Raw genomic sequence first — 23,179 nt, 5'->3', positions numbered from 1 at the left:
CCCCTGTGCCTTCAGAACTACCTTAATGCAAAGATTCCTCTGAGATTTAGGTCCATATTTTGATGACAGCGTCGCACAGTGGCTGCAGATTTATCGGTTGCACATCCACAATGTGAATTTCTTGTTCCACCACATCCCAAAACTCTGGTGACTGTGGAGGCTATTTGAGTACAGACAACTTATACATCCGAAATGGATAAAATCTTTACATTGTGGTCATAAAGTGATGGACATGATCAGCAACAATGCTCAGGTAGGCTTTGTGGTCTTCTCCTTTAGGTAATCTGCTTCAAGGTGTCATGCGTGCGGAGATGCACTTCTGGATACCTCGGTTGCAACAGCTGTTTGAGTCATTGTTGCCCTTCTATCAGCTGGAATAGTCTGGCGTTCCTCCGCTGACATCAATAAGTTCCAGAGAACTACCACTAACTGGATATTTTCTCTTTCTTGGCGCATTCTCTATAAACCATAGAGATGGTTGTTTTGGAAAATCTCAGTAGCTCCGCAGTTTCTACATACTCAGACCAGTCCGTCTGGCGCTAACAATCATGCCGCATGGAAAGTCACTTAAAATGACCTTTCTTTCCCATTGCGGTGGTATGGTTTGAACTTAAGGTCATCTTGACCATGTTAACATGTGTAAATTAATTGAGTTGCTGCAGTGTGGTTGCTTTAAGGAACATGTTGATCAAGCCTGGGTCTTAAACTGGTTTAAAAAAAAAAATCATTATTTAGTTTAAAACGATTAATAAAGTGTTGGAAATCTTTAATAAAGCGTTTATAAATGATTATATTAAACTGTTATTTACAGATTTCGCCCAAAGCCGCTCGCCTTAGTCACATGACCTCGACAACACCCAGTTATTCGTTCATTTCACCGTCACATGGCCGGAAGTTTTAAATGAAGCGGTTTGGGGAGTAGCTTTGAAATGAAAACAAGTGCTGTTTGCTCTCTTCCAGGCTTTTTAGTTAACAAAAACCTCTATAGCGCCACATATAGTTTTAAATGAATGAGAATAAACTCTTCGGCGGCCTCTGTAAACGATGAGGCAGAAAATTAAACAGTTAATTCATCAAATATGGGTAAGTATAGAGGTGCTAGCATAAGTGGCTAGCTGTTTCACTCCATACCTTTTGTGGCATGATTTGTCAAACATCTGTGCCACATATAACTATTTCCATTTGTCTCAGTGTGCATGTAATTATAGCATCGCTGTTTTTATTTGAATACAGAATTACCCGCGCAAAATTTACTTACATGCAAATTAAACTTTTTCCCTCCATCGTTTCACATCAGTGGATCCAGCTTAAACTAGTTGTCTTTTTTGCAGGGTGATCGTAAAAGCCTCTTATTGCGAAGAAAAATACAGTATAATGGATGACTCGGACCAGGATTTTGAAGATTTCAGCCCGAAGCGTCTAAGACGAGTCCGCAAGAAACCAGGTGAAGCCAGACAGGCGAGGAAAGCAGAGAGGCAGACCTCCAGTCAAGCGAGCGAAGAGGATAAGAGAAGGAGAAATAACAAAAAAGCTGTTAACTCTATCAAAAGGCTATCTTGGACCCAGCCTGCTGCTGCTGCTGGTGATGGTGCTGGCGATGATGGTGGAGGAGAAAAGCGTGTGGTCAATGGAGAGGTTGGACATCAGTCAGGGGATGCTCGGCCATCAGCTGAGCCTTTAAAGGAAGCAGGGCCAAGTCCTCAAAGCGGCCTAAGAGCGAAAGACAAAGTGCTCCTGAGGATGAAGCAGTTCAAGAGAGATAGTCCACAGAAGATGGTGCACAAAACCCACATCCAACCAGCAAACCACGAGAGCAACTGTACTCCTTTTACACAGCAAAAAAATCAGGGTGAGATGACATGATCCTCTCCAGTCTACTGCATCCCTTACTTTGATGTGCTCTCTTTTCCTGCTCAGTTTTGTTTTTTCATTAGTTATATTTCTGTTGTGTTTGTGTTCAGTTTAGGTTCAGGCAGTTTAGAGTGGGTTAGTTTTTAATGTAGTTAAAACTAATGTAGTAGTTTTAAATGTTTAGCTTTGGTTTTTATTAGATTCAGTTTTCATTTGTTATCTAGTGGGAAGAATTAACAGACAACAATAATAAAAACCCAGCCAAGGAGACATCTCTCTGCTCTCTGGATTAACAGATGCACAAGAGTCTGATCAAACTGGCTGCAATAACAAATTTGATCAAACTGACAAAATCTAAAGACATTTGCTTTACATTCTTATTTTATTTTTACTTAGTCTAGATTTTGTTTTTATATTACATAATTAAAAGGTTATTTTCACACCAAGTTATAGCTTTTAGTTCAGTTTTACTTAACTCTAATAAGCATACAACTACTTTCTTATGCTTATCCAATTCAGGTTTGTGGGGTTGAAGCTGTTTCCATCTGTTATAGGGTGAGAGACAGGGTACACCGTGAACAGTAGAGTTAGTAATGGTGAATGAATTTAAATACCTGAGTTCAGCCATTGAAAGCAATGAGCAGTGCACAAAAGAGGTGAAGAAGACAGAGTTGACAGGGTGGAGTGTTTGAAAGTGAGTGTCCGGGGTGATTTATGACACAAGGATAGTATTAATGTGCCTGACAATCTAAACAGGGCAAAAGCAACAACAATATGAAGACAATGGTAGACCTTATAAACACTGTAATATTTTGTGTAGGGTTTTCTGTGTCTGTATTGATCCAAGATATACTTTTTTTTCTGAATTTTACACTTTAAATTTGAGTCATGATATTTCAGTATAGGCCATATAGAATTTACCTTCATAAACTGTAGACATTTGACAAACTACTATCAACCTGTTACCCAGGGACTGGGTTCTATCGTTGAAAAATAGGAAATATGGCCCATACCTTTTCCTTAATTTGAAATCCTGTTTTCTGAAATGTTGCTGTGTTATTCTTGCTATCCCTCACTTTAACCCGTATATTTCTCTGTCTCCGGTCTGTTCGCAGATACTCCAGATACCTTCAGCTCTGCTCTTCCTCCAGAGCCTCAAGACAACGATGAGGCTCTTGCTCTGCAGCTGCAGCAGGAGCTGGACAGAGAGGCAGCGCAGGCCCAGATTGTGGACTTGGAGGATGGAGGGCTTTTCTTCTGTCAGATTTGTCACAGAGACTTAACACACATGACAGCAGAGGGTCGCACACAGCATCTTAACAGGTCTGAGGATTTTGATTGCATTTTAGACGATAACTTTAAATACTAGTGGGGACACAGGGAGGCTTAATGACATTAAAAAGTCTGTCTTCACTGTTAAAGCACTGTAAGAGACTGTTTATTGGACAAGTAACCTCCATGTGGAGTTCAAGGATTCCACTCAGTGAGTGCACCAAGTTGCATTTAAATGATTTGTCGGAAAATAAAACAATAACTTTTCTAATTTTCAGGTCATAGCTTCATAAAGTATAATGACAAACATCTGATTAAAATAATGAAATCCTGAGGTTATAAGAGTTTTCCACAAATAAAGTCCACAAATAAAAAAATCATCCTCAGTTTTTGTGTTTTAGAAAATGCTTGATTTTTTTTTTTTTTGCAAATACATGAACTTTTACCTAAAGTGTCTCTCTGAATTATCAAAATATATATATTTTTTCATTTTTGTCAAAAATCTCTCTGTACAGGTGTTTGGATGAGAGTGAAAAGAGTGGCCCTGCGGCTCCTCCACCTCCTCCTCCACCACCTTCTGGTGTTCCTGATTGTCCCATCTGTGGTAAGAAGTTCAAGTCCCAGAAGAGCCGCTCGGTCCACTTGAAGCGCTGTTCTTCAGATATGGACGTCTCCCCAGCTGTGCTGATACAGGCTCTGCAGAGACAAGCTGAGGAAACCCAGAGTGCTGCCACTGCTAATTTACTGTAAGTCAGACGATAACTTTGTTGCATAACTAAAAGATAGATGACATCTAACTCTAGCCATTGTCTTCTTCAGCATTCAAGCTGTGGGCACCAAAAGGAAAGGCCCAATCAAGCCAGGCCTGCCAGCACGGAAGAAGCCCAAGAAAAAGCCCGAACCCCTGGATGAAGAGACCATGGTGGCTCTGGCTCTGTCTTCCTCCCTGCTGGAACAAAAGAAGGAGGAAGAGGGGGAGTATCAAACAAAGACTGGCACCTCTCACACGTCAGTGACTCAAGATCTGAAGTGGAGGCCAGACGCAGGTATCTGTGTTTTTCAAAACGCAGGGAGAGGGGAGAAGATAAATAAAGATAGATAAAACCCGAGTACCAAGAAAAATTTTTGTAAAAATGTTTCTAGTTCTAGAGACATGTTTCTAGGTTTGCATACCTGTTGCCCTTTTAAAGCCATGCAGCAGTGTATATGTGACTGTCTATTGGATATTTAATAACTAAAATAAATGAATACTACTCTAATACTACTTTTAGGTTACATTAAGTTATTTTTTACTCAAATTTAATGAGGACTTTTTCAAATAGCGGCAGCACCTAAATCTTCTGCTCCCCTCGTGCAGGTAAAGGTCGTGGAAAGAGAAAAAAAGGAGTCGTCCCTCGCCCTCCTCCATTACTTCTCATTCAGGATGCTGAGGGGGCACTGAGGAGGTTGCAGGAACGTGTTTCTGCTCTTCTCCTGCGCAGCCCTCCCGACTCTCCTCCCACCCCACCTCGCAGCCCCAGCACTCTGCATAGCTGGAGCGGTGCTGCCCCCCTCTGGGAGAAAAGCCGACTGCTTGACGGAGACTCCACCTGTCTGTCTGATTTCTACGTTCCGGAGCTCAGGGAGTTCTTCACACCCTGGGTATCAGCAATGGTGAGAGAGACCAAAGACATGTTTACTTTTTATTGTGTTATTCATCTCAGTTTTGAATTAAGTGAAGGTTTTAATTAATCAGACTGAATGAAAGCTTCTCTTTTGTTCATTTGTTTTAAATGAACAAAAGATGCAGCAGATACAACTTTAAGCACAGACAAAACTGTTGAGAGAAAAATGTTGTGTTTTGGAATCAGTAATGGGTTCCAGTGGATCCTCACACCCCCACACAGTTCTTTTTACCACCCTGGAAATGGAAATGGATTTACCTAGCACTTGTCTAGGCTTACTAACCTGGTTACATTTAGCCATATGTTCACAGTGCTTTATTCTGTACTGTCCATGAACGGTGTAGAATAAACAGTTAACGTAACATGCACTAACATTTCTACTGGAGGAAACCTGCAGGAAACTAATGCAGGCATGTGGAGAACATCCAAACTCAGAAAGACTCCAGCTGAGCAGAGACTGGAACCTTCTTGCTGTGAAGTGGTGGTGTTAAACGCTGCACCACTTTGCCACCTAACAGTTAATCTCAGAACTGAAATTTATATAATAAATATTTGCTACGTGACAAGAAAACTGATTGAGACATGAACCTTTCACAGATGAACACAGATTTAGTTGTTTCAACCAAATTTCATACTGAGAAGAGTGTGATCTTCAATGTCTTACAATATCTGACCAAAAAATCCTCCACTTCTAGACTGATGCAGCCTCAGAAGGCTCCAGCGACAAGCCTGAGTCTTGTGTTCAACCTGTGGGTGGAGGAACTCCCACCACTGCGTTCAGGACCTCCATCCTACCGTCCTCTGCCAAGACTGCTTCCTGCTCCCCAGCTCCCTCCACGCCCGGCACAGGGCAGCTCTCAGTGAGCAGTCAGGTTCTTCGAGACCTGATGGACCTGGCTGACGAAGGCATGACACTCACACAGTATGGATACACAGCCAAAGGTAAAACACACAGTCAGAAATTATGTCCTAAAACATTTTTTTATTTAAAGTGGAGCAGCATTAAAGCCTTACCTAATGTGAAAATTGTACCAATAAGTTAACTGACAGTTTGATATTTTATATTATATAAAATGATGATGTTATTACCTGTAGAGTTTAATTTGAACATTTAAATAAAAGGCAAAGCGCCTAAAATATGTGTGAACACATCACATACACACCTTTGTACACTTTCTTCTGTTCTTGCTGTGCATGTTGAAGAAAAACTAAAACTGCGGGTGTTGGTGATATAAGTTTTATAAACATTTTAACATTGTGCTAAACATGAGGCTAAACTATTTAACCTTTTTTTTGCAGACAACGCCAGCAAGAGCGGCTTCATCCAGGAGGAATCAGAGGAGCAGGCTGACCTCTGTGCCAGTGGCTTCCTGCCAGAAAGAGCCCACACGCATGCTGAGGAAAGACATAGCCGAGCGATGACAGCAGCTGAGCAACCAAGGGAAAAAGTTGGAGACAGCCACCAATCAGTAAGATGTTTCTTAACATTTCTATTACGTTCATTAATTTCATCTAACCAAATCTTTTAAGCACCATTTTTGTAGGACCGCTTTATTTTCTTCAGTTAGATCCGTAGTAAGGTCCCTAGATGTTTTCAGGCCAAGTTTAATCTGAACCTCTTGTTCTGGAGTGTAAACAAGGTTTTTTTGTAAAAAGCTGTCAAATATAAAGAATCACCTCCAGATATTTTATTTGAGAGAACAGTCATACGGCTACTTGTCCTACTACTGGTCAGTCAGTTGTCCAATAAATTTTTAGCCACTGAAAATGGGGGTCTGTATAAAGTTGGCTGTAATTCCTAAACAGTTACTGCAATACCTTTGTCAACAACGCCATCTTCCTCATTCCTCAAATACATTTCACTGCGTGTTGTACTTGTATAACTATGCACGTGACAAATAAAGAATCTTGAATCTTGAAGTACTCTGACCACCTCTATAAAAGAAGTAGAAGTTTTGGCAGTTTACTGGTCTGGAGCATTCAATTGCGTTGACACAATGCCATCCTCAGGAATGGGGAGTGGATGTCCCAGCAGGCCTTCATCAATGCTCAGAGAAACTGCAGAAAACCCAAGTACATCTCAGACTCTACAGGAAGGAGTTTGCATGTGTAATGTTAGAGTTACATTAGGAAAAAGACTGAACAGGCATGGCTTATTTGGAGGGGCTACCACAAGAAAGTCTCTTATCTATAAAAAACAACATGGCAACACAACTTAGTTTTGCAAAGATATAACCGAACAAACCACCAGACTTCTGAAACAGTTTCCTTCGGATAGACCTTCGGACGACCACACGACCTGGGCACCTTGCAGTCATTGATTTGACCATAAACTCATCTGAATAACAAAGTATTGTAGAGTCAAATTTGAGCCCATCTCTCTTGCTCAAACTGGGTCATGCAGCAGGACAGTGATGCAAATCTGCTAAAAAAAGAGTCAAGGTGTTGCAGTTGGCCCAAAATTCAAATCTCAACCTGATTTAAGTGCTGTGGCAGGAACTTGCCAACTAATTCCCACAAACCTTAATGAACAGATGCAATGTTGTAAAGAAGAGTGGGACAAAATTCCTCCACAGTGATTCGAGACAGAGACACTGATATAGTCACACATATGAAAGAATTATTTCAGTTTATTACTGGTAGATATGCTTCTATGGCCTCCTGAGTCATGGGGTGTAATTAGTTTTTTCATATGGTTCCACAGAGTCCTATAAAAACGTTCTTTTTCACATGACTCATGATGTCATGTTTATAAACGATGTCATCATTTATAAACTTTCCAGCAATGCACAACTTGGCTCAGCACCAGTCCGCCCAGCTGTGATGCAAACCGTTCTGCATGCTGCAGGCTAACTTTGTGATGACACAGTTTTTAAATTACCTCAATTCATCGTGTTCTGTTAAAGCAATAATCATAATAGAATAAATATCAGGACCTAAATAACATGTTAACTGATGTCATTGTATTTTGATGGTTTCCCCCTGTAGGTGGCGCTGTCAACATTGGCGTCAGACCTGAGCAGCATGGTGAACAACCCTCAGCTCAGTGATGTCCAGCTCCAGGTGGACAGTGGAGAAGTCTTCTTTGCACATTCCTTCATGGTGTACGCTCGCTGCCCCCTGCTGGCAGAAATGGTAAATCACTTATTACTGTGTTGCACATCAAAGCTCTGCTGATGTGCAACACCAGGGACGCATTATTATGCATATTGTTCTGTCATGTTTTGCAAGTATGAAATATAATCTAATTAGTGTAAAAATTGAAGTAAGTAGTATAAATAATAATAGTATAATTGTAAGAGGTAATTAAAGGTCTACACTGATGCATACAATAGTGTGCGATGCTGCAGATTGAGATTTTCTGTTGGATATCAGTTTGGTTGAAAGAATAAGCGGTGTGAATGTGATTTATTTCAACGCTGTAAAAACTAATTGGGAATTTTGTTTTGTTTAAAGTTGTTTATTTAGTTTTATTTAGTTATTTAGTTTTAATTAATTCAGCTTTTTCAGAGTCTATTTGTCTTCTGCTTCTGTCACAGATGCACGAAAGTGGTTTCGGGGTGCAGGAGGAAGGTGTGCCTCCTGCTCAGAGGGTGTTGATCAGCGACGTCCCGGCCCAAGCAGTGTTTGCTGTGCTACAGTATCTCTACACAGCCCACTGTTCCTTACCGGCATCGCTGCAGCCTCATGTGCTGGAGCTGGCACAAAGGTACCAGGAGATGGAGGACGTAAAGTCCAAAGCACAAAATACAAAGCAAAAGTTCATGCGTGCAGCAGTGGCATAAATACATGCAGACTGAAAATGAGAGAGAAACAAAAAAAAGAATGCCGCTTGGAGTTCCCCTAGTAGCCCGGGGCAATAGTGTCATAACAATGGGGCGGTTCAGGGTCACCTGAACCAGCAATTAGTGCATGGCTTATTAAAGAGGGAAGTTTTAATGCCAAAACTTAAAACTAGAGAGGATGTCTGCTCCCACAAAATAACTCAAATGCCTTAAACAGTCGATATTTCATCATATAAACCAGGACCTTGTTTGTTGTCTAGCTTTGTTCTTTAAACAGAGCTGGTTCTCGTAATTGCACATAAATTAGAAGCCCAGATGTTTGTAAACATGTACACATGGGAAACATCTGGAGAATGCAGTCAGGATGTGGTTCGCAGTTGTTCTTTCTCACATGTAGGACACACGAGGAGACAGCGTTCATGTGAGAGAGCATGTTGGAAGCTGGCAGATTAACTGTCTGATGTGACTGAGTCAGATATTTGAGTTCTCTCATACAGCTGCTTTACATAAGCTGAGAAAGGTTCAGGGCTGCAATGCATGTGTGAAAAGAACTTCTGTAAAGAGTTTCCATTTTTTAAAATCAAACATTAATATGATATAAAAAAACAATACTTAAAAAAGTATTATTCTTTTTGACATTTTCTGAATTTCATGTAAGAATCTGATGTTATTGTGAAAGCTTCTTTCTTTTCTCTTTCCTGTTTCAGGTTTGACTTGCAGGAGCTACAACAGCTTTGTCATCTTGGGCAAGAGGAGACTCTGAGAGACGAGGGCAACTACTTAACCCAGGAGGAGGAAACAGACCAGGCCTTCATCGAGCTCCTCCGCTCCATGTGGAACGAAGACGATGCTGACGGTGACGACGGGGAAGATTCAGACAGAGGAAGAGATGAAGGCCTGGAAGGGGATCGTCAAGCTGATGAGGTCACGTCAGGCGATAGAGAGATTCACGAGGAGAAAGTGAATGAGGAAGAGCTGGAGGAGATCTATGAGTTTGCGTCCACGCAGAGAAAAAGGGAGGAGGAGAAGGACTCGGAGGAGGAGGAGGAGGCGGAGGCGCTAGATGAGGAAGAAGATGGAGAAACTAAAAAAAGCTTAAGTGACAAAAAACTGCAACCTGACTTTCAACGTGAGCCCGACCCCAGCCTGGATCGCAGCTACAGCCGTCTCTTCTCAGACTCGTGGGGGGTGTACGAGGAAGCAGAGCCTTCCTCCTTAGCTTCTACCTCTGGTCTGCCAAAGGTGCACCTTACTCAGCAGTCCCCCTGTAAACCATCATATGAATTTTCAGGGAGAGCTTTGCTTCAGTCTTCAGCAAGTGTAGTTAGTGATCCTTCCATCAGTCCTCCACCAGGGACATCCAACTTGCCGGTCCCAGGTGTGTCCCCTGGACAAGTAGGTCACGTGGGTGGCAGTGGAGACAAGGGAAAAAATGCAGTTGAATTGAAAATGCCCAAGGAAGATGTATTGGAAGACATGAAGCGAGAAAGCCAAGGTCCTTATAGTATTTGCACCCCTCATTCTCCTGATTCAGCTCAGATAAAAGACGAACCCGAGCTCATTGTTTTGTCAGACTCCAGTGAGGAAGATGTTGCTGTTCTTAGTTCCCGTAGCCCCTTACCACGTTCTCCCAGTTATACAGAAATCAAATCCAGGCACAACTCGGCACCCAAGGAACCAGCTTTGAATAAAGAGGCCAGTAGTTTGGGGCACAGTGCCGGTGATCAATTAGACTGTTCTCCAGAAGTTTCCTGGCTGATCCCGTCCACACCTGTCCGCCCTGGCAGCGGCACCAGGAGCAGCTCCACTCAGACCAGAAGCAGCATGTGCAGGACACAGCTGTTTCGGAGAAGTCAAACATCCCCATCATCACCCTCTGTTTTTTCTTCTCCTACTCTTAAGAGCAACCTTCACCCCTCCAACAGTCAAACCAAGGATTCTGCTGACACCGACCAAATGAAGGGCAATGTCTCCAGGTTGAAGATAGAAAGGAACTTCAGCTTTTCGCCAAAAAGAGAGAATAGTGAGGATTCAAGGAACGATAGAGAGAGGTTCAAAGTCCCCCTTCCTCAGCCTAAACTGTCAAATCTCTCAAGCTCGCCTCACCTTGATTCCCTCCAAGCTTCTTTAAAGCATGATATTCCTCTTCAACACCACCCCCAACCTTACAGCAGCACTCCCTTACAAACGGAGCTCCACCATTCCCCTATGCTTCTTGCTTCCTCCCTGCTTCACACTCATGCCAGTAAGCAGAACTCACCGGGTCAGAAAAGGGAGAGAGCACCATCAGATAGCCAAGAGAAAACAGACCTGGGGAGCTTTCATCTCTCCCCTTTGTCTGACCCTTCAGGCCCACGCTCTTCGTCTTCTCATAGTTTTGAAAGTTCACCGAGACACACCGTGTCCTCTAGTCAGAGTCAACGTTCTCTTAATTCCAGCATTTATGAAAAGAGGTTAAGAAATGAGAAGGAAGGAAGAGAGACAGATTCCAATCATACTGAAGAAATGTTCAATGAAGGACAGGAGGGAGAAATAAAAATAGAGGCAGATGTTGAAGAGTCTAGTTTTCGGCAGAGTTTCATGGCCATGGATGAGCCTCCCATAGCGTTCAATGATTCATGGGGACTCGACGTGTGTGTAGACGCTGATCCAGGATGCTTCAGTCTGAGGCTGGAGGACAGCGGACAGCGAGAAACAACCCAGTCATTAACCTCTCCCACCAGTCGACCTGAATCGTCCAGACACGGCAGCCAGTCTTTAAAACGCTGTGGTGGCGTGACTACCCCTTCCACACCTAAATGTCACAGTCCTCAGGTGCACGCAGGTCCCTCCATCACCACGTCCCCACCTAAAGCCAAATTGCTGACCACACCAGAGATTGACAACGGCCTCCTGGACTCCAAAATATGGGACAGCTGGGAAGAAGAAGAAGAGGAGGAACACCTTCCTCTCTCTAAGAGGGTGAACCCCTCAACCCATCATAAGACCCCAGGTAAGTATTTCAATTGTGTAATTTGCTAGCATAAATATAAACTGCATATTACTAAATGATATTTATTTTAGCCTAAATCATAAAAAACATCCCAATAAGTATCAACAGGTCTTGATTTTTATTAAATATCAAGAAGTGTTCTTCCTCTAATACATAATTTATACTAGAAACTTGCTTCAGATTCTTCACTCTACCAGACAACCTGTGGCTGAAGTAGAAAGTTATTGTCTGTATTCACAGGGTTGTACCTGCTGTGATACACACGGTGTACTTTTGTGGTTGGGACGACAAGCCTGCACAGGGCTACACATACAATAAAAACCGAGCCAGGCTTAAAAACATGCTCATCTCCACCAAGACAGAAAGAATAGAATAGAATAGAATAAACCTTTATTATCCCAAAAATGAGAAATTTGAGTGTTACACAGCTCTTATAGCAAGAGAAATATAGACAAAGTAGTCCTATATACATAAGCAACTGACACATTCCAGAGCAATAAAATCACAAAAAGACAGATAATTGTTATTATCGACCACAAGTTCTGAAACAACCTCCACAATTAATTCAGTTTGTTTTTATTTAAAAAGCACCAAACAAAAAAAATAAGCATCTCAAGGCACTTTATATTTTAAAGTCGAGACTCTGCAACATTAAAAACCAACAATGAGGCAATCCTTTAATGAGCACGAACTTCGTTAATTGTGAAAGAATGTTATATCTGAGCCTCATTTCAAGGTTAAAACCAAATTGACTGGTAAAAGTTTGAAGTATTGATTAAATTCAAGTGGAAAACGTGGAATAAATGTGTTTTTTGGCTTATTTGGCTTTTTCTTTTTTTTTGGCTTATTGCTTTATCAGGTTCATTTTATCTATAATGTTTAATATCACCAATTCATTCAAATGCTTTACAATTAGTATAACTTAATCTGTGCTTAAATAACTGATTTAGATTAGGAAAAAACAAAACCTGTTAGATATTATTGCGGGCTATTACAGATACATGTTTAATTTCCGTTGAATAAATAATTAGTTGGGATTTATTTAAAGGACTGCACACACTTGTCTTCTATTTATGAACTTCTAGTGTAGAAATTAGACTTTATGCCTAAACAGTATCTATTTGCTTGTTTCATCAGTGTCGTCTCACAGCAAAAGGCGGCGCACCTTGGTGCCCATCACTCCCATGCCCCACTACTCTGACATGGACACGCCGGAGCTCAAGAACAAGCTCAACAGGTCAGTTGGTTCACTCTCATCCTCTCGTTAAAGATTAGATAAAGGCCAAGTTTGTGTTTTTTTCCCTCTAACTAATCACAGCGATTAAGTAAGGAATCTATCCGATTAGCTCCCCTGGTGTCACTGTCAACGCAGTCTGTCTGGCTCTGCTCGCTGTCAGGCTGTTTTCCTTCTGTCCATCTGTTAGTCCGTCTGTGCCTCACAAATGCCTTTAACTTTCGCCTCTGTGCAGGTTTGGCGTTCGGCCTTTACCGAAGCGCCAGATGATCCTAAAACTGAAGGAGATCCACCAATACACACACCAGCTGCTCAGCTCAGACTCTGAGGATGAGGCTCCAGTCTCAGGAGCCACAGCTCAGATGAAGCCCCCTGCCAGCAGGCCAGTGTCCTGCGCCCAGACTGTGAAGTTTAAAGAACCCCGAGCACCTGCTGATGTGTGCCCTGCGAAGCACAACGGTGATGAGGTGGCGGAGCCTCTGTCCAACTCACAGGGCTCCAACACCTCCTCAGCTGGAGCCAGTGAAGAATCTGAAAGGTACTCCGCAGTGTGTAGATCATCTTAGGTGTTACATAACAGCACGCTTGATTATAGACTCAGTCAGTGGAGTCTGTTCTCCAGAAGCCATGTTTCTGATGGATTCAGAGTTGCTCGCCTGTGTGCACATGTACTAGTGTTGGTAACAAATCAAATGACATTAAAAGTTCACACCAAGTTATCTCTTGGCAGTCGTGTACATTCAGAAGATAAGTTTAAAGATGTGATTGTGAAGAGGAGGGTGTTAGACACCGGTACCCTCCTTCACAGCTGAATAGCACCAGTTTGTAACCTGCTATGGTCATTGTGTGTAATTTACTGTGCTGTTGCTTCAGAATGACACCAAAGTGTACATCTGTGTACATCACAACCCACAGCTATACGGAGGGTGCTTACATTTGTAGTGTCTTTAATAATTGAGCTCTCGAATGTTTTTTTTTCTACCTGGGGAAAAAACAACAATGAATTTAGTCAGTAGTGAGTGCACATCTATAAAGTCAAGATAAACAACCTTTATGGATGAGATTCTTTGGGGAAATTTGAAATGTATAAAAATGTCATTTTTCCTCTTACCAGTGTGATTTAAAATACTTCATCTAATTATGTCCACTATTTAAAATTACATTAACAGAGTGGAGATAACAGCCATATAACAATGAGTCAAAGACATGTGATGTTAGCGCTCCTGAGAGAAAGAGCTTAAAATGCACAGAATGGGGAAAATTTTCAAAGGTGATGCTGATTATATGTGATATAAACTTTATCAGCAAATGTGTTGAACGCTACTATAAATTGCTTTTATATACTATGAAGCATTAATTCAAATTCACACATAGACATTCTGTATCATGAGCAGTGATATGAACTAGAATTTAAGGTAACTTGCCTGAATGCTGTTTTTGTACCAGGTAACAGATCAGTGTGTATAAAAGCACCACTACTCACCCGCTCAGTTCTCTTGGAAAATGGGATTACTTTAGTGACGCTTGGTGGTTGGATTAGTAGGACAATAGTATTCAGGGATCTTTGGCTTCCTTTAACACAATTACAGTGTTGCACAGAAAGAACAGGAGCAGTAATGCAGGACAGAGAGAGAGGAAAAAAAACAACCTGCACACATCCATGAACTGAGTTTCTGGATCAGATAATTTAGCCAATATCAGGAGTTGCTTTTAGCCCATTTTACAGGTACAATTCCTCATGTCTGGGAGGTTAAAACTTGATTTCATTCATGTTTAGTGATTGATCACTTGGTGCCAACATGACCCCTTACCCGCCTGGCTGGAGTCAGACACAACCACACAACTACTGACATGTGGCTGCTTAGAGACATTTTGGAACCGTTGAAGTAGCTTTCCAGTACCAGCTGTTGCTTAGTGTGCACACGTTTGACCCTCAGATATACAAGTTAGATGCCTGACACTTATTTTAAAAATCAGGCACTTAGTAGAGTGTATAAAATTAACCACTTCCTTCTCATCAGGTCCAATCCAGAATTATGCATCTCGTCCGATGGCGACTCCGACAGCGATGGCGGGATTTCTGCCTCTCAAGCAGCGTCTCGGCTCCAGGATCGACTCAAAGCCGTGCGCTCCTTCATCTTGTCCGACTCCATGCTGTACAGTCAGATCCTCCAGTACAAGCCTCTGGTTCTGTCTCAGCTTCAGGAGCAACTCAAAGCAGCGGGGATACGCCTAGGGGCCGCCAAGCTCATGGACTACCTGGACTCCCAGTGCATCACCTTCACCACAGCCAAGCCAGGCCACGCCGCACCGAGCTGCAGGCGGGTCAAGAGGACAGGCAAGGCGGGCAAAAGTAGGTGAAAGGGAGGCAAGCGAGGAAAGAGGCATTACAGTTGCACTTTTAAACTGACTGCAAGAATGATTTTATGTAGAAACTGAAAGATGGCAGATTTTATTTCTGTGCTTGGAACGTTTGTCTGAAAACCAAAAAGGCTACAAGAAAATCTAAATGATCAAGACAAAGACTGATTATTCCCAGGTGAGAACATCTTCAGTAAAAACAGGTTTATAACTATGTAAATATTAACACCGTTTCTCCAGGACCGGGTGTATTTTAAGTGTTTTTTCAAATGTTGCATTTATTAAGAAAATAAATCAGATTAATGACGGCTGTAGTGTGGGGTTTACAAATGGCTGCTTTAGCCCCCTTCAGACATGCACTCCTTCCTCTTGTTGCATCTTACACGGTGTCCAAAATGAGCACCCGGGTCACTTTTCCATAAAAGTCACGACAGAAATCTTAAGACAGAGTAACATTTACACATCAGCTCACGGAAGAACAGGTTGAACAGCTCTCAGCAGTACAGCGTGTCACATACAGTCTGCTCTTTGTTCTCTTATCCATTGTCACCAACATTAAAAAGTTGATTATAGTCACTCTTTCCAATACTGTCACATGTCTGTCTGAATGACCAAACTGTCACTTTAACAGCCAGTAAAGTTATGTCTGAAAAGGGCTTTTGATTTAAAAAATTTGTACAGCAAACCCACTTGTTGTAATAAGGTTGATATTACACTTTGTCAGCCCAGTGATACAAAGTTAATCTTCAGCGTGTTGTATTGCACAACAGTCAGGTGTTTTGTGTTGCAACAACAAAATATGAGCCAATTAAGCACAAAGAAGTGCCATCTCACAGAAGTTGTAAAAAAACATTTTACGTTTTTTCTTTCCAAAGATTAACCAAGATGCTCACAGAGCTGAATACACTTGAGAAAGGAAGCAGGTTGTTGAACAGGGGAAGATCTCATAGCTTCTGATACATCATTCAAAGAGAGAGAGAGAGAGAGAGAGAGAGAGATCCGTTAGAGCAGCACAACATAAAGTCAATGCTGTCAAGAGTTCACAGTCAGGTCGCTGTGTTTGCATCGTTGTGCACTCAGGTTTCTCTACAGCAGTTGTGAAGCACGAGGCATCAAATCACATTCCAAATTAGACACAACGCTACAGATCCCGGAGACAGGCTCGCCTCCTTTCCACCCGTGTGGCGATCGTCAAATACGGCAAGTTCCGGATGCATCGGCGCGGTGCATCTCCTCGTCCCGGCTCGATGCCTCATCCCCGTCATGAGAGGTTGGCAATGTTGGCAAGGAAGCGCTGAGCCCACCACTCCTCCAGGTCTATGGGCACAAAGTCTGCACAGAGGGGAGGACAGCAGGAGAGAGAAGAGACGGAAGCTTAACTTCAGATTGAATCAAATGAGCAAGTACGTTTTCTACACGTGAACAAAAGGTTACATTAACAGCTGAAGAACTCCAGCCTGCCTCTTTGATCGTTTCTTTGTCCTTCACTTGAATGGAGAGCTCCTTTTGTCACATGTTGTAAACTGAAAACAACAGCTTCCAAATGCAAATGTCAAACCTGGAATCAACTACAGATCTTTTAACTGCTGCATAAAAACAGCTTTTGAGTAAGTACATCTGGCACCTTGAAAAAAGAAGACTGTATATTTTAAAAATGGATGTCATTCTTCAGTAGTTAATAATTTAACTATAGTAAACATACATTTTCATATGTATGTTTACTCTATGGAGAAATATGCATTCTTTGGCTAGCAAGAGTTTGCTCGCTGTTGCTAAGTGACACCAGGTATGAGAGAGTGCTCCACCAGAAACCTCCCAGTGACTGCTTTAGTTGGTAGCAGTTTAAATACCAACTCGCTGGAGAATACAGGTTCTTCCCCTACCAACAGGTGGTTGCCAAACCTAACCTCAGCTTTAATTTCTCAGATTTGAAGAGCTTTCAGTCTTCTTCAAAATAAAAAAAATCTAATAACAATAATATTTTTTCTTCACATTCTAAAGAATTCAGGTTTAGAAACCAGTTTGGTTTAAGCTTTTCAGGGCAGCGATACACAAAGGAAAGCGGAAGAGACAGGTAGGTGTGTGCACTCCATTTGGCCGTCACGGCTGGTTTATCTGGAATAGCCAGGTTCTCAAATTAAAGGAGGTTAAAAATTAAAGCAATACTATTACAACAGTTGCCCTCTGCCTTGCATGCTGTTCATTCAGAGAGATGAAAATAGCCAGTCGGTTCAGGGGTTTAAAGGCCCAGACATAATAAATGCATAGATTACAGGTTCAAAAGCTGAGCAGCTTAATGAGAAGGAAGAGGTTTATCTGTTAGGATGCCATAAAGACATACAGTAAGATTACATTAAATGAGTGTGGTCACGTTAGTTTCTAAATGACTGGAGGTAGTTTAAAAGTCATGGGAACTTACTCTTCATCGCAGCACTCGGGGTCTTCTCGGAGTACTGAACGGGCCCTTGGTTGTCAGCCAGCTCCCCTCTGCCGCCGTCCTCCAGCTTCTGCTCCACCTCCTGCCACACTGCAAACAGTCACACACGCGTGGAGTTGTAATTGCCATTTGGATGTTGGATGGATAACACTAGTGTTTAAAATACAAATACTGTATTTTTTTCCTGTAATCTCTGAACTCATGCAAAAAGACACTAAAAATAAAAATAAATCTTCAACCAGCAGCTGAGCTCAAGGGCACATCCACACAGCTCTGACCACTATTTATCTAAATTCGTTTGAAGGCTGCAAACCTTGAGAGGACTGGTCTGGTAGGCGGATTGTGTTTATCAGTTGAGGGTGAAGGTTTTCCCACTTAATAATCAAGATAAATCTCAAGGTTTAGTCTCTGTGGACGAGTTTTCTGCTCACTTGGAGCACCAGTAGTCAGCCAAACATTTAATGTGTTGGTCTTAAGTAAAACTAAGATGTAACACTGAATTGATTGACAATTTATACTTTATACTTTAAAAAACACTCAAATGAAGTGGGGACATTTTTGACCCCTGAGGACAACAGCTGTATGGAAATCGGGAGGACATTATGAGGGTTAATGTCTAACGGCTTTAAGGATTTTAAACAATAAACCAGTTGAATGTGTGCATGTGGGTGCATAAAACGCTTTCTAATCATGTCTGCAGGTTACATTTGTTATAATTTTATTTTTTTGTGTGAACATGTTCAACTGTAAGAAAACGCAGCAGGTTTTCTCTCTTTGAACAACTCGACAGAGCGTGAGAGCGGTTCCTCCTTGTGTCTGAGCAGAGAACAAAAGTGAAGCGCTGAACTTTGTGGTGTCCTTTTGTGACCACAGAGCAGTCTTTACTGGCAGCAGCCCAAGAGTAACACAGATAGCTGGCTCATGCCGATTCAGCTCCACAAATCATTCAATCCGAGCACGGCATGAAATACTGGCCGGCACAGAGGTATGCTGGATAATCTTCCAAGACGGGTGAATGGTGCAGGGCCTGGACTTAAATCATTGTTAGGGTTTACTGACTAGAAGCAACACTCGTCTGAGACCTACTGACAACTAGTTGAATTTTTGCAGTAGTTCAGTTGTATTTGTTTTAAAAAAGGTCATTAGTATGCAAAACTTTACAACACCCAACATTACTGAAAACTACCTTATAAAAAAAGAATATATAATCTGAACCTAAGCACAAGAGGAGAATTCTCTCTTCCAGGATGGACAGACCAACATGGTAAAAATACAAACAGTAAATATTAAATTTTTGCAGATCCGTATATCCAAAGCTTCTTATGCAGAGGAGGATGTGTACTGCAGAAGATCATCTGATTTCCAAACTATGCCAGTTTGTATGATCAGCCTGTAATTGTTTCAACTTAAAGTGGACCTCTTATGCTCCCCCTCTATTTTCCATCATAAATAAGATGTTACAATAATGGCACGCTTATTTAAGATGACCAAAGTGTCCAAAAAGTGAGATCACTGATTGTACAAGCACCAAAAAGCTTGGGCTCTAAACTGCTTGGTTTCAGACAGAGTGGAAAGCCCCAGTATGATCCCCTCAGGCAGACAGCTCTGCCTCTGAGCATCTCAGGTCCACCACTTGCTGTGCAAACTTTTGTGAGAGGCCACCAAGGGGAAGTATTAAGAGGTCTTAAAAAGAAGAGGAACTGGAGGCTAAAATGATTTAAGAGATGAACTGAAGGGCTACCACTAGTGCCCAGAACAGGCTGAAAAGGCTCATAAACTACGAATCATGCACAGCTACTCTAGTGACTAATACTGTGTCCCTCTTCAGATAAAGATCTCTGACTTTTTGTCTTGGAGGGCTCACTTTGCACTCTGACTTACATCAGCACCCATCTATTGGTCCCCTTATCCTCACCTTCGTATACAAATCTGACATTCTCCTCGTGTGCAGGAGTGAATCCCTCTGGTGGGCTCTCGGTCTTCTGTGCGGCTGCACTGTGGTACCGTTTCCCGTTGAGGCGATTGAACACGATCTTTGGAGGCGGAGAGCTATGGAGAAAACACAAGAGCTAATTGCAGAGGGGCGGCTTTTTGGATGAAGACAGTCACAGGAGTCAAGTTACAAAGTGAGAGTAAGTGTCTTATGTTCATTGAGCAGCTTGGATTACTTGGTGAAGGTGTGGCCACTTTGATTACGACAGGACAGAAATGACTTGGTTCTTACAGAACAACTTATCATGAGCAGGGTAAACATGAGCTGAAAAGGGCATACATTGCCTACTTTGTGTTTTCTTGGGGGGGGGGGTTATATAGTAGATTTAGACTTTAGGTTTGCACCAAGTCTTGCAAACTTTCACACAAGAAAGAAAATAAGTTTTCTTAGGGTGGTCATTGTTTTTCCTGGACATTTTGGAGACTGCAGCTTTGTATTGGTTAATCCACCTTATTTATCTCAGACCATTAGCTTAGTTTTACCATTTGTAGATAAAGTGTCAATCAAGAGTAGATTTAGGCTTTCCTTTATATTAACACATTTGTACACCTTAATAAATCACAGCAGGAGAGGTGGGTTGGCCCCTCAGGTAGCAGAGCTCTTGGCTACACCATGCAGTGTCACACCTCAACAAATGGCGCCTCTGAGTGGCCCGAGAAACTCTGACGGGCCGCCAGAAAAGTTGTGTCCGATAATGGATCCAAGCCACGCCGACGTGTTATATGATCGCGCTCGCGGTCCACGTGGAAAGTATTTTGAGCTCGCGCTGCTCAAACAGCAGCATGCCCAAAGCAACCCTAAAAAAAGAAAGTAAACATTCAAACAAAAACACAAAGTAAACATACTCACTTTGACGTGAGCCAGGACGTCGGCTTCAGTTTCAAGTCGCCGAACTTGCTCTCGACCTGCTGAGTGTTACCTGCGGCAAAAACGGAAGAAACGGAAAAAAACAAACCAAAAACAAAAAAACAGAAGAATCGGAAAAATTACGCATTTGTAGGCTTGATGTAACCCAGCACTGAAACATTTCACCTCACGAAACAACCCCAAAACCTTCGCTTTCTTGAGCCAAAAGCAGCCTGATGTTACATTGCATCACGCCTTAGGTAAGGGCCACATTCACTCACCTGTCCTCCGTTGTGTAACGAGTTTGCTGGGACCTCTGGTGATTGTGTACATCATGTGAACGCCGATACCCTCGAGAAATTGTGCACTGCCCCTTCTCCTTAACTGTCGGCTTCAAGCATTGAACGCTGACTCTGAAACTTCCAGCTATTGTCCGGTCCTTCTGAGGCTGATTGTTGTCCGGGTCAGCTGCTCCACAGTCGGCCCGAGGCCTGCCACAGACTCGATTCGACTTGTTGCCCGCTGTATAGACCGCCCGCTGCAGCTCCTCTCCGGCAGGTGGTTCAGCTGAGATGAAACGACGTCCAGGACTCGTGCAATAGGTTGTGTGTAGGTCATTCAAGGAGAACGCAGTTCCACATGCCGGGGATCATTAATGGGAGGCGGGGGCAAGCTTCCTGACGTCCCTGGATTGTGACACTCCAAGCCGGACACTCCTACCCTCTCTCCTCTGCTGGTGCTCCGGAACCGACTGTACCACCTCTGATTTCTGACAGGTTACAAGGGCACTGCACACTTTATTCTCTTCAGGACTGAAAGCGAGCATGCTGGGCTAGCGTCAAGCAAGTCCAAATGCAGAACAGGGCTTCCGCCTGAACATTTCAAAATAAAATTAATTTTGGAGCCCGTATCCCAGCCTACAGCTACTTTAAACTGAAGCACCATTTAAAATATGATAAGCACAATCTTGAGATGAAACCATATGTACTTTTATATCACATTAAAAACTACACAGTTATATACTATGGATTATCATGCAGCTACAAATACTATGCACTAAAACACTGATTAGCCACATTAAAAACCCAGCCTAGTGTTGTAAAGATCATCTAGGTCCCTTAATCTGCACCAAACAGAGCATGGACCTCTAGGGATATCCTCCTCTAGTGTCTGACTTCTTGTGGTCATTGGGCTCCTTTCATGTTCCATAAGCAGTTGTTTTCAAGAGTTCCCGTTTGTGTTTTGTCTTCTTCTCGTTAAACATCCCTCTAGAATTGGTTCTTCACTGAAAATGAGTGAAGGAGCTGCCACTATCCAAAAAAAGATCTACAAAAGCCCTGAGAAGTATTGCTCAGGGCTACAAAAAGAAGCAAAAAAACCAAAAAAAACCCCTGGATCCTTGGAAGCAAAATAAAGTTTTGCACAGCACTGTATTTTATTTGTTTTTCCATTTAATTATTCTCTTTTGTATTACTTTTACAAAATAAATAAAACATATCATAGTTTAAATTTAGTTTTCTGCAATATTTTTCTTAATTAAGTTGGAATTAGTTATAATAACAACATAAATTATACATAGCTAAGATTTACACACACACACACACACACACACACACAACAACAACAACAACAACAACAACAACAACAACAACAACACCTTTCCATTATTTTTATTATTCATTTTTATTGCATAGTCCATTATTTTTTAATGGTGAATTTAGAATTTAAATGTACATGTATATTAGTTTTTTACTATACTTATTATACTTATACTTTATTCTTTAGTATACTTTTACTTTATTGTATAGTTATTTCAGATTGAGTTTTACCTTTTAAAGATTTTTTTTTCATTGTTTTCTAGTTCACTGGACTTCATGCTATTTTAATCATATTTTTGTTGTGTTAAACTTAATATTTCCCTACTGTTTCCCAACTTTGCGATAAATCAATTACATTCAATTGATCATTTCTTGGGATTTAAAATTTCTCCACACTTTGAAAAGCCTTTTATTTTGAAGTCGGAGCTGTTGTGTTTCCGGTCGCGTTGTTTCTGTTTACTTCTGGTTAGTCCGCCTGTGCGTGACGTCACTAAACGCCCCTCAGGCCGGGTTTTAGGAGCCGCAAAGCGCTCACCTTTCACCTATTAAACCAAATGCGCAGATATCCAGGCGCTTTGACAGTAATAAAGAAAACTGACAGGAAATTTACATTTTGGTGCAGTTTGCAGGTTTGGTTAAACACTTCAATATATTTATTAGACAATGATTAAGAATGTTTGACCAACTGTGAGCATTAAAACAAACAAACTGTATTTCCAAGGATAGGCCTTTAGTTTTTAAATCAGCTATGGCACTCACCATAATCTATCTGGGGACTTATCGTCATTGTTATCCTTTGATAATTTCTACCTGAAATCTAACATTTCTTTTTCTTAAACACACAGGTAACCTGATTCTTTTGCTCAGATAAAAATTAGCCGAGTGCCTCCAAACTGCCTGAGCTGAAATTCTGCATTTAGCAACTGAAGATCAGCCGGGACAAGAAGCGGCTCAGACAGGCTTAACCAGGGTGATATCCAACACTACACTTCTCACTCAACCCCCATTCATCTGCGCTATCTGGGTCAATCGCCTGACTCTGCAGGCCCAAAAGCTAATAATCAACAGTCCCCACTACACGAGCTTAGCATTAACAACAGGGGCCAAACGGTGGATGCATGAGCTTTTACACTACAGATGAACAGT

General features: G+C 41.9%; 2 protein-coding genes across 2 annotated transcripts; one reads left to right on the top strand and one right to left on the bottom strand.

Moving 5' to 3' along the window:
- Positions 1 to 896: 896 nt before the first annotated feature.
- On the top strand, positions 897 to 15,197 carry slx4 (SLX4 structure-specific endonuclease subunit homolog (S. cerevisiae)). The gene is made up of 14 exons (XM_031727471.2): positions 897 to 1,083; positions 1,332 to 1,849; positions 2,967 to 3,174; positions 3,639 to 3,869; positions 3,943 to 4,169; positions 4,481 to 4,776; positions 5,483 to 5,729; positions 6,087 to 6,256; positions 7,776 to 7,922; positions 8,327 to 8,496; positions 9,280 to 11,564; positions 12,702 to 12,801; positions 13,034 to 13,336; positions 14,820 to 15,197. Exons 2-14 carry the CDS (start codon positions 1,375 to 1,377, stop codon positions 15,157 to 15,159), a joined length of 5,199 nt encoding a protein of 1,732 aa, XP_031583331.2. The 5' UTR covers positions 897 to 1,083; positions 1,332 to 1,374; the 3' UTR covers positions 15,160 to 15,197.
- Positions 15,198 to 15,234: 37 nt separating this feature from the next.
- Positions 15,235 to 21,259, bottom strand: mcrip2 (MAPK regulated corepressor interacting protein 2). Its single transcript, XM_031727473.2, has 5 exons — positions 20,717 to 21,259; positions 20,439 to 20,508; positions 19,512 to 19,645; positions 17,579 to 17,686; positions 15,235 to 16,491 (listed from the first exon to the last, which is right to left on the bottom strand). The coding sequence occupies exons 1-5, from the start codon at positions 20,769 to 20,771 to the stop codon at positions 16,421 to 16,423; spliced, it is 438 nt and encodes a 145-aa protein (XP_031583333.1). The 5' UTR covers positions 20,772 to 21,259; the 3' UTR covers positions 15,235 to 16,420.
- Positions 21,260 to 23,179: the final 1,920 nt, after the last annotated feature.

The sequence above is a fragment of the Oreochromis aureus genome, linkage group 6, assembly GCF_013358895.1.
Source record: "Oreochromis aureus strain Israel breed Guangdong linkage group 6, ZZ_aureus, whole genome shotgun sequence".
NCBI lineage: Eukaryota > Metazoa > Chordata > Actinopteri > Cichliformes > Cichlidae > Oreochromis > Oreochromis aureus.
Note: the sequence above shows the minus strand (reverse complement) of the source record. Positions and strands in the feature narration are given on the sequence as shown.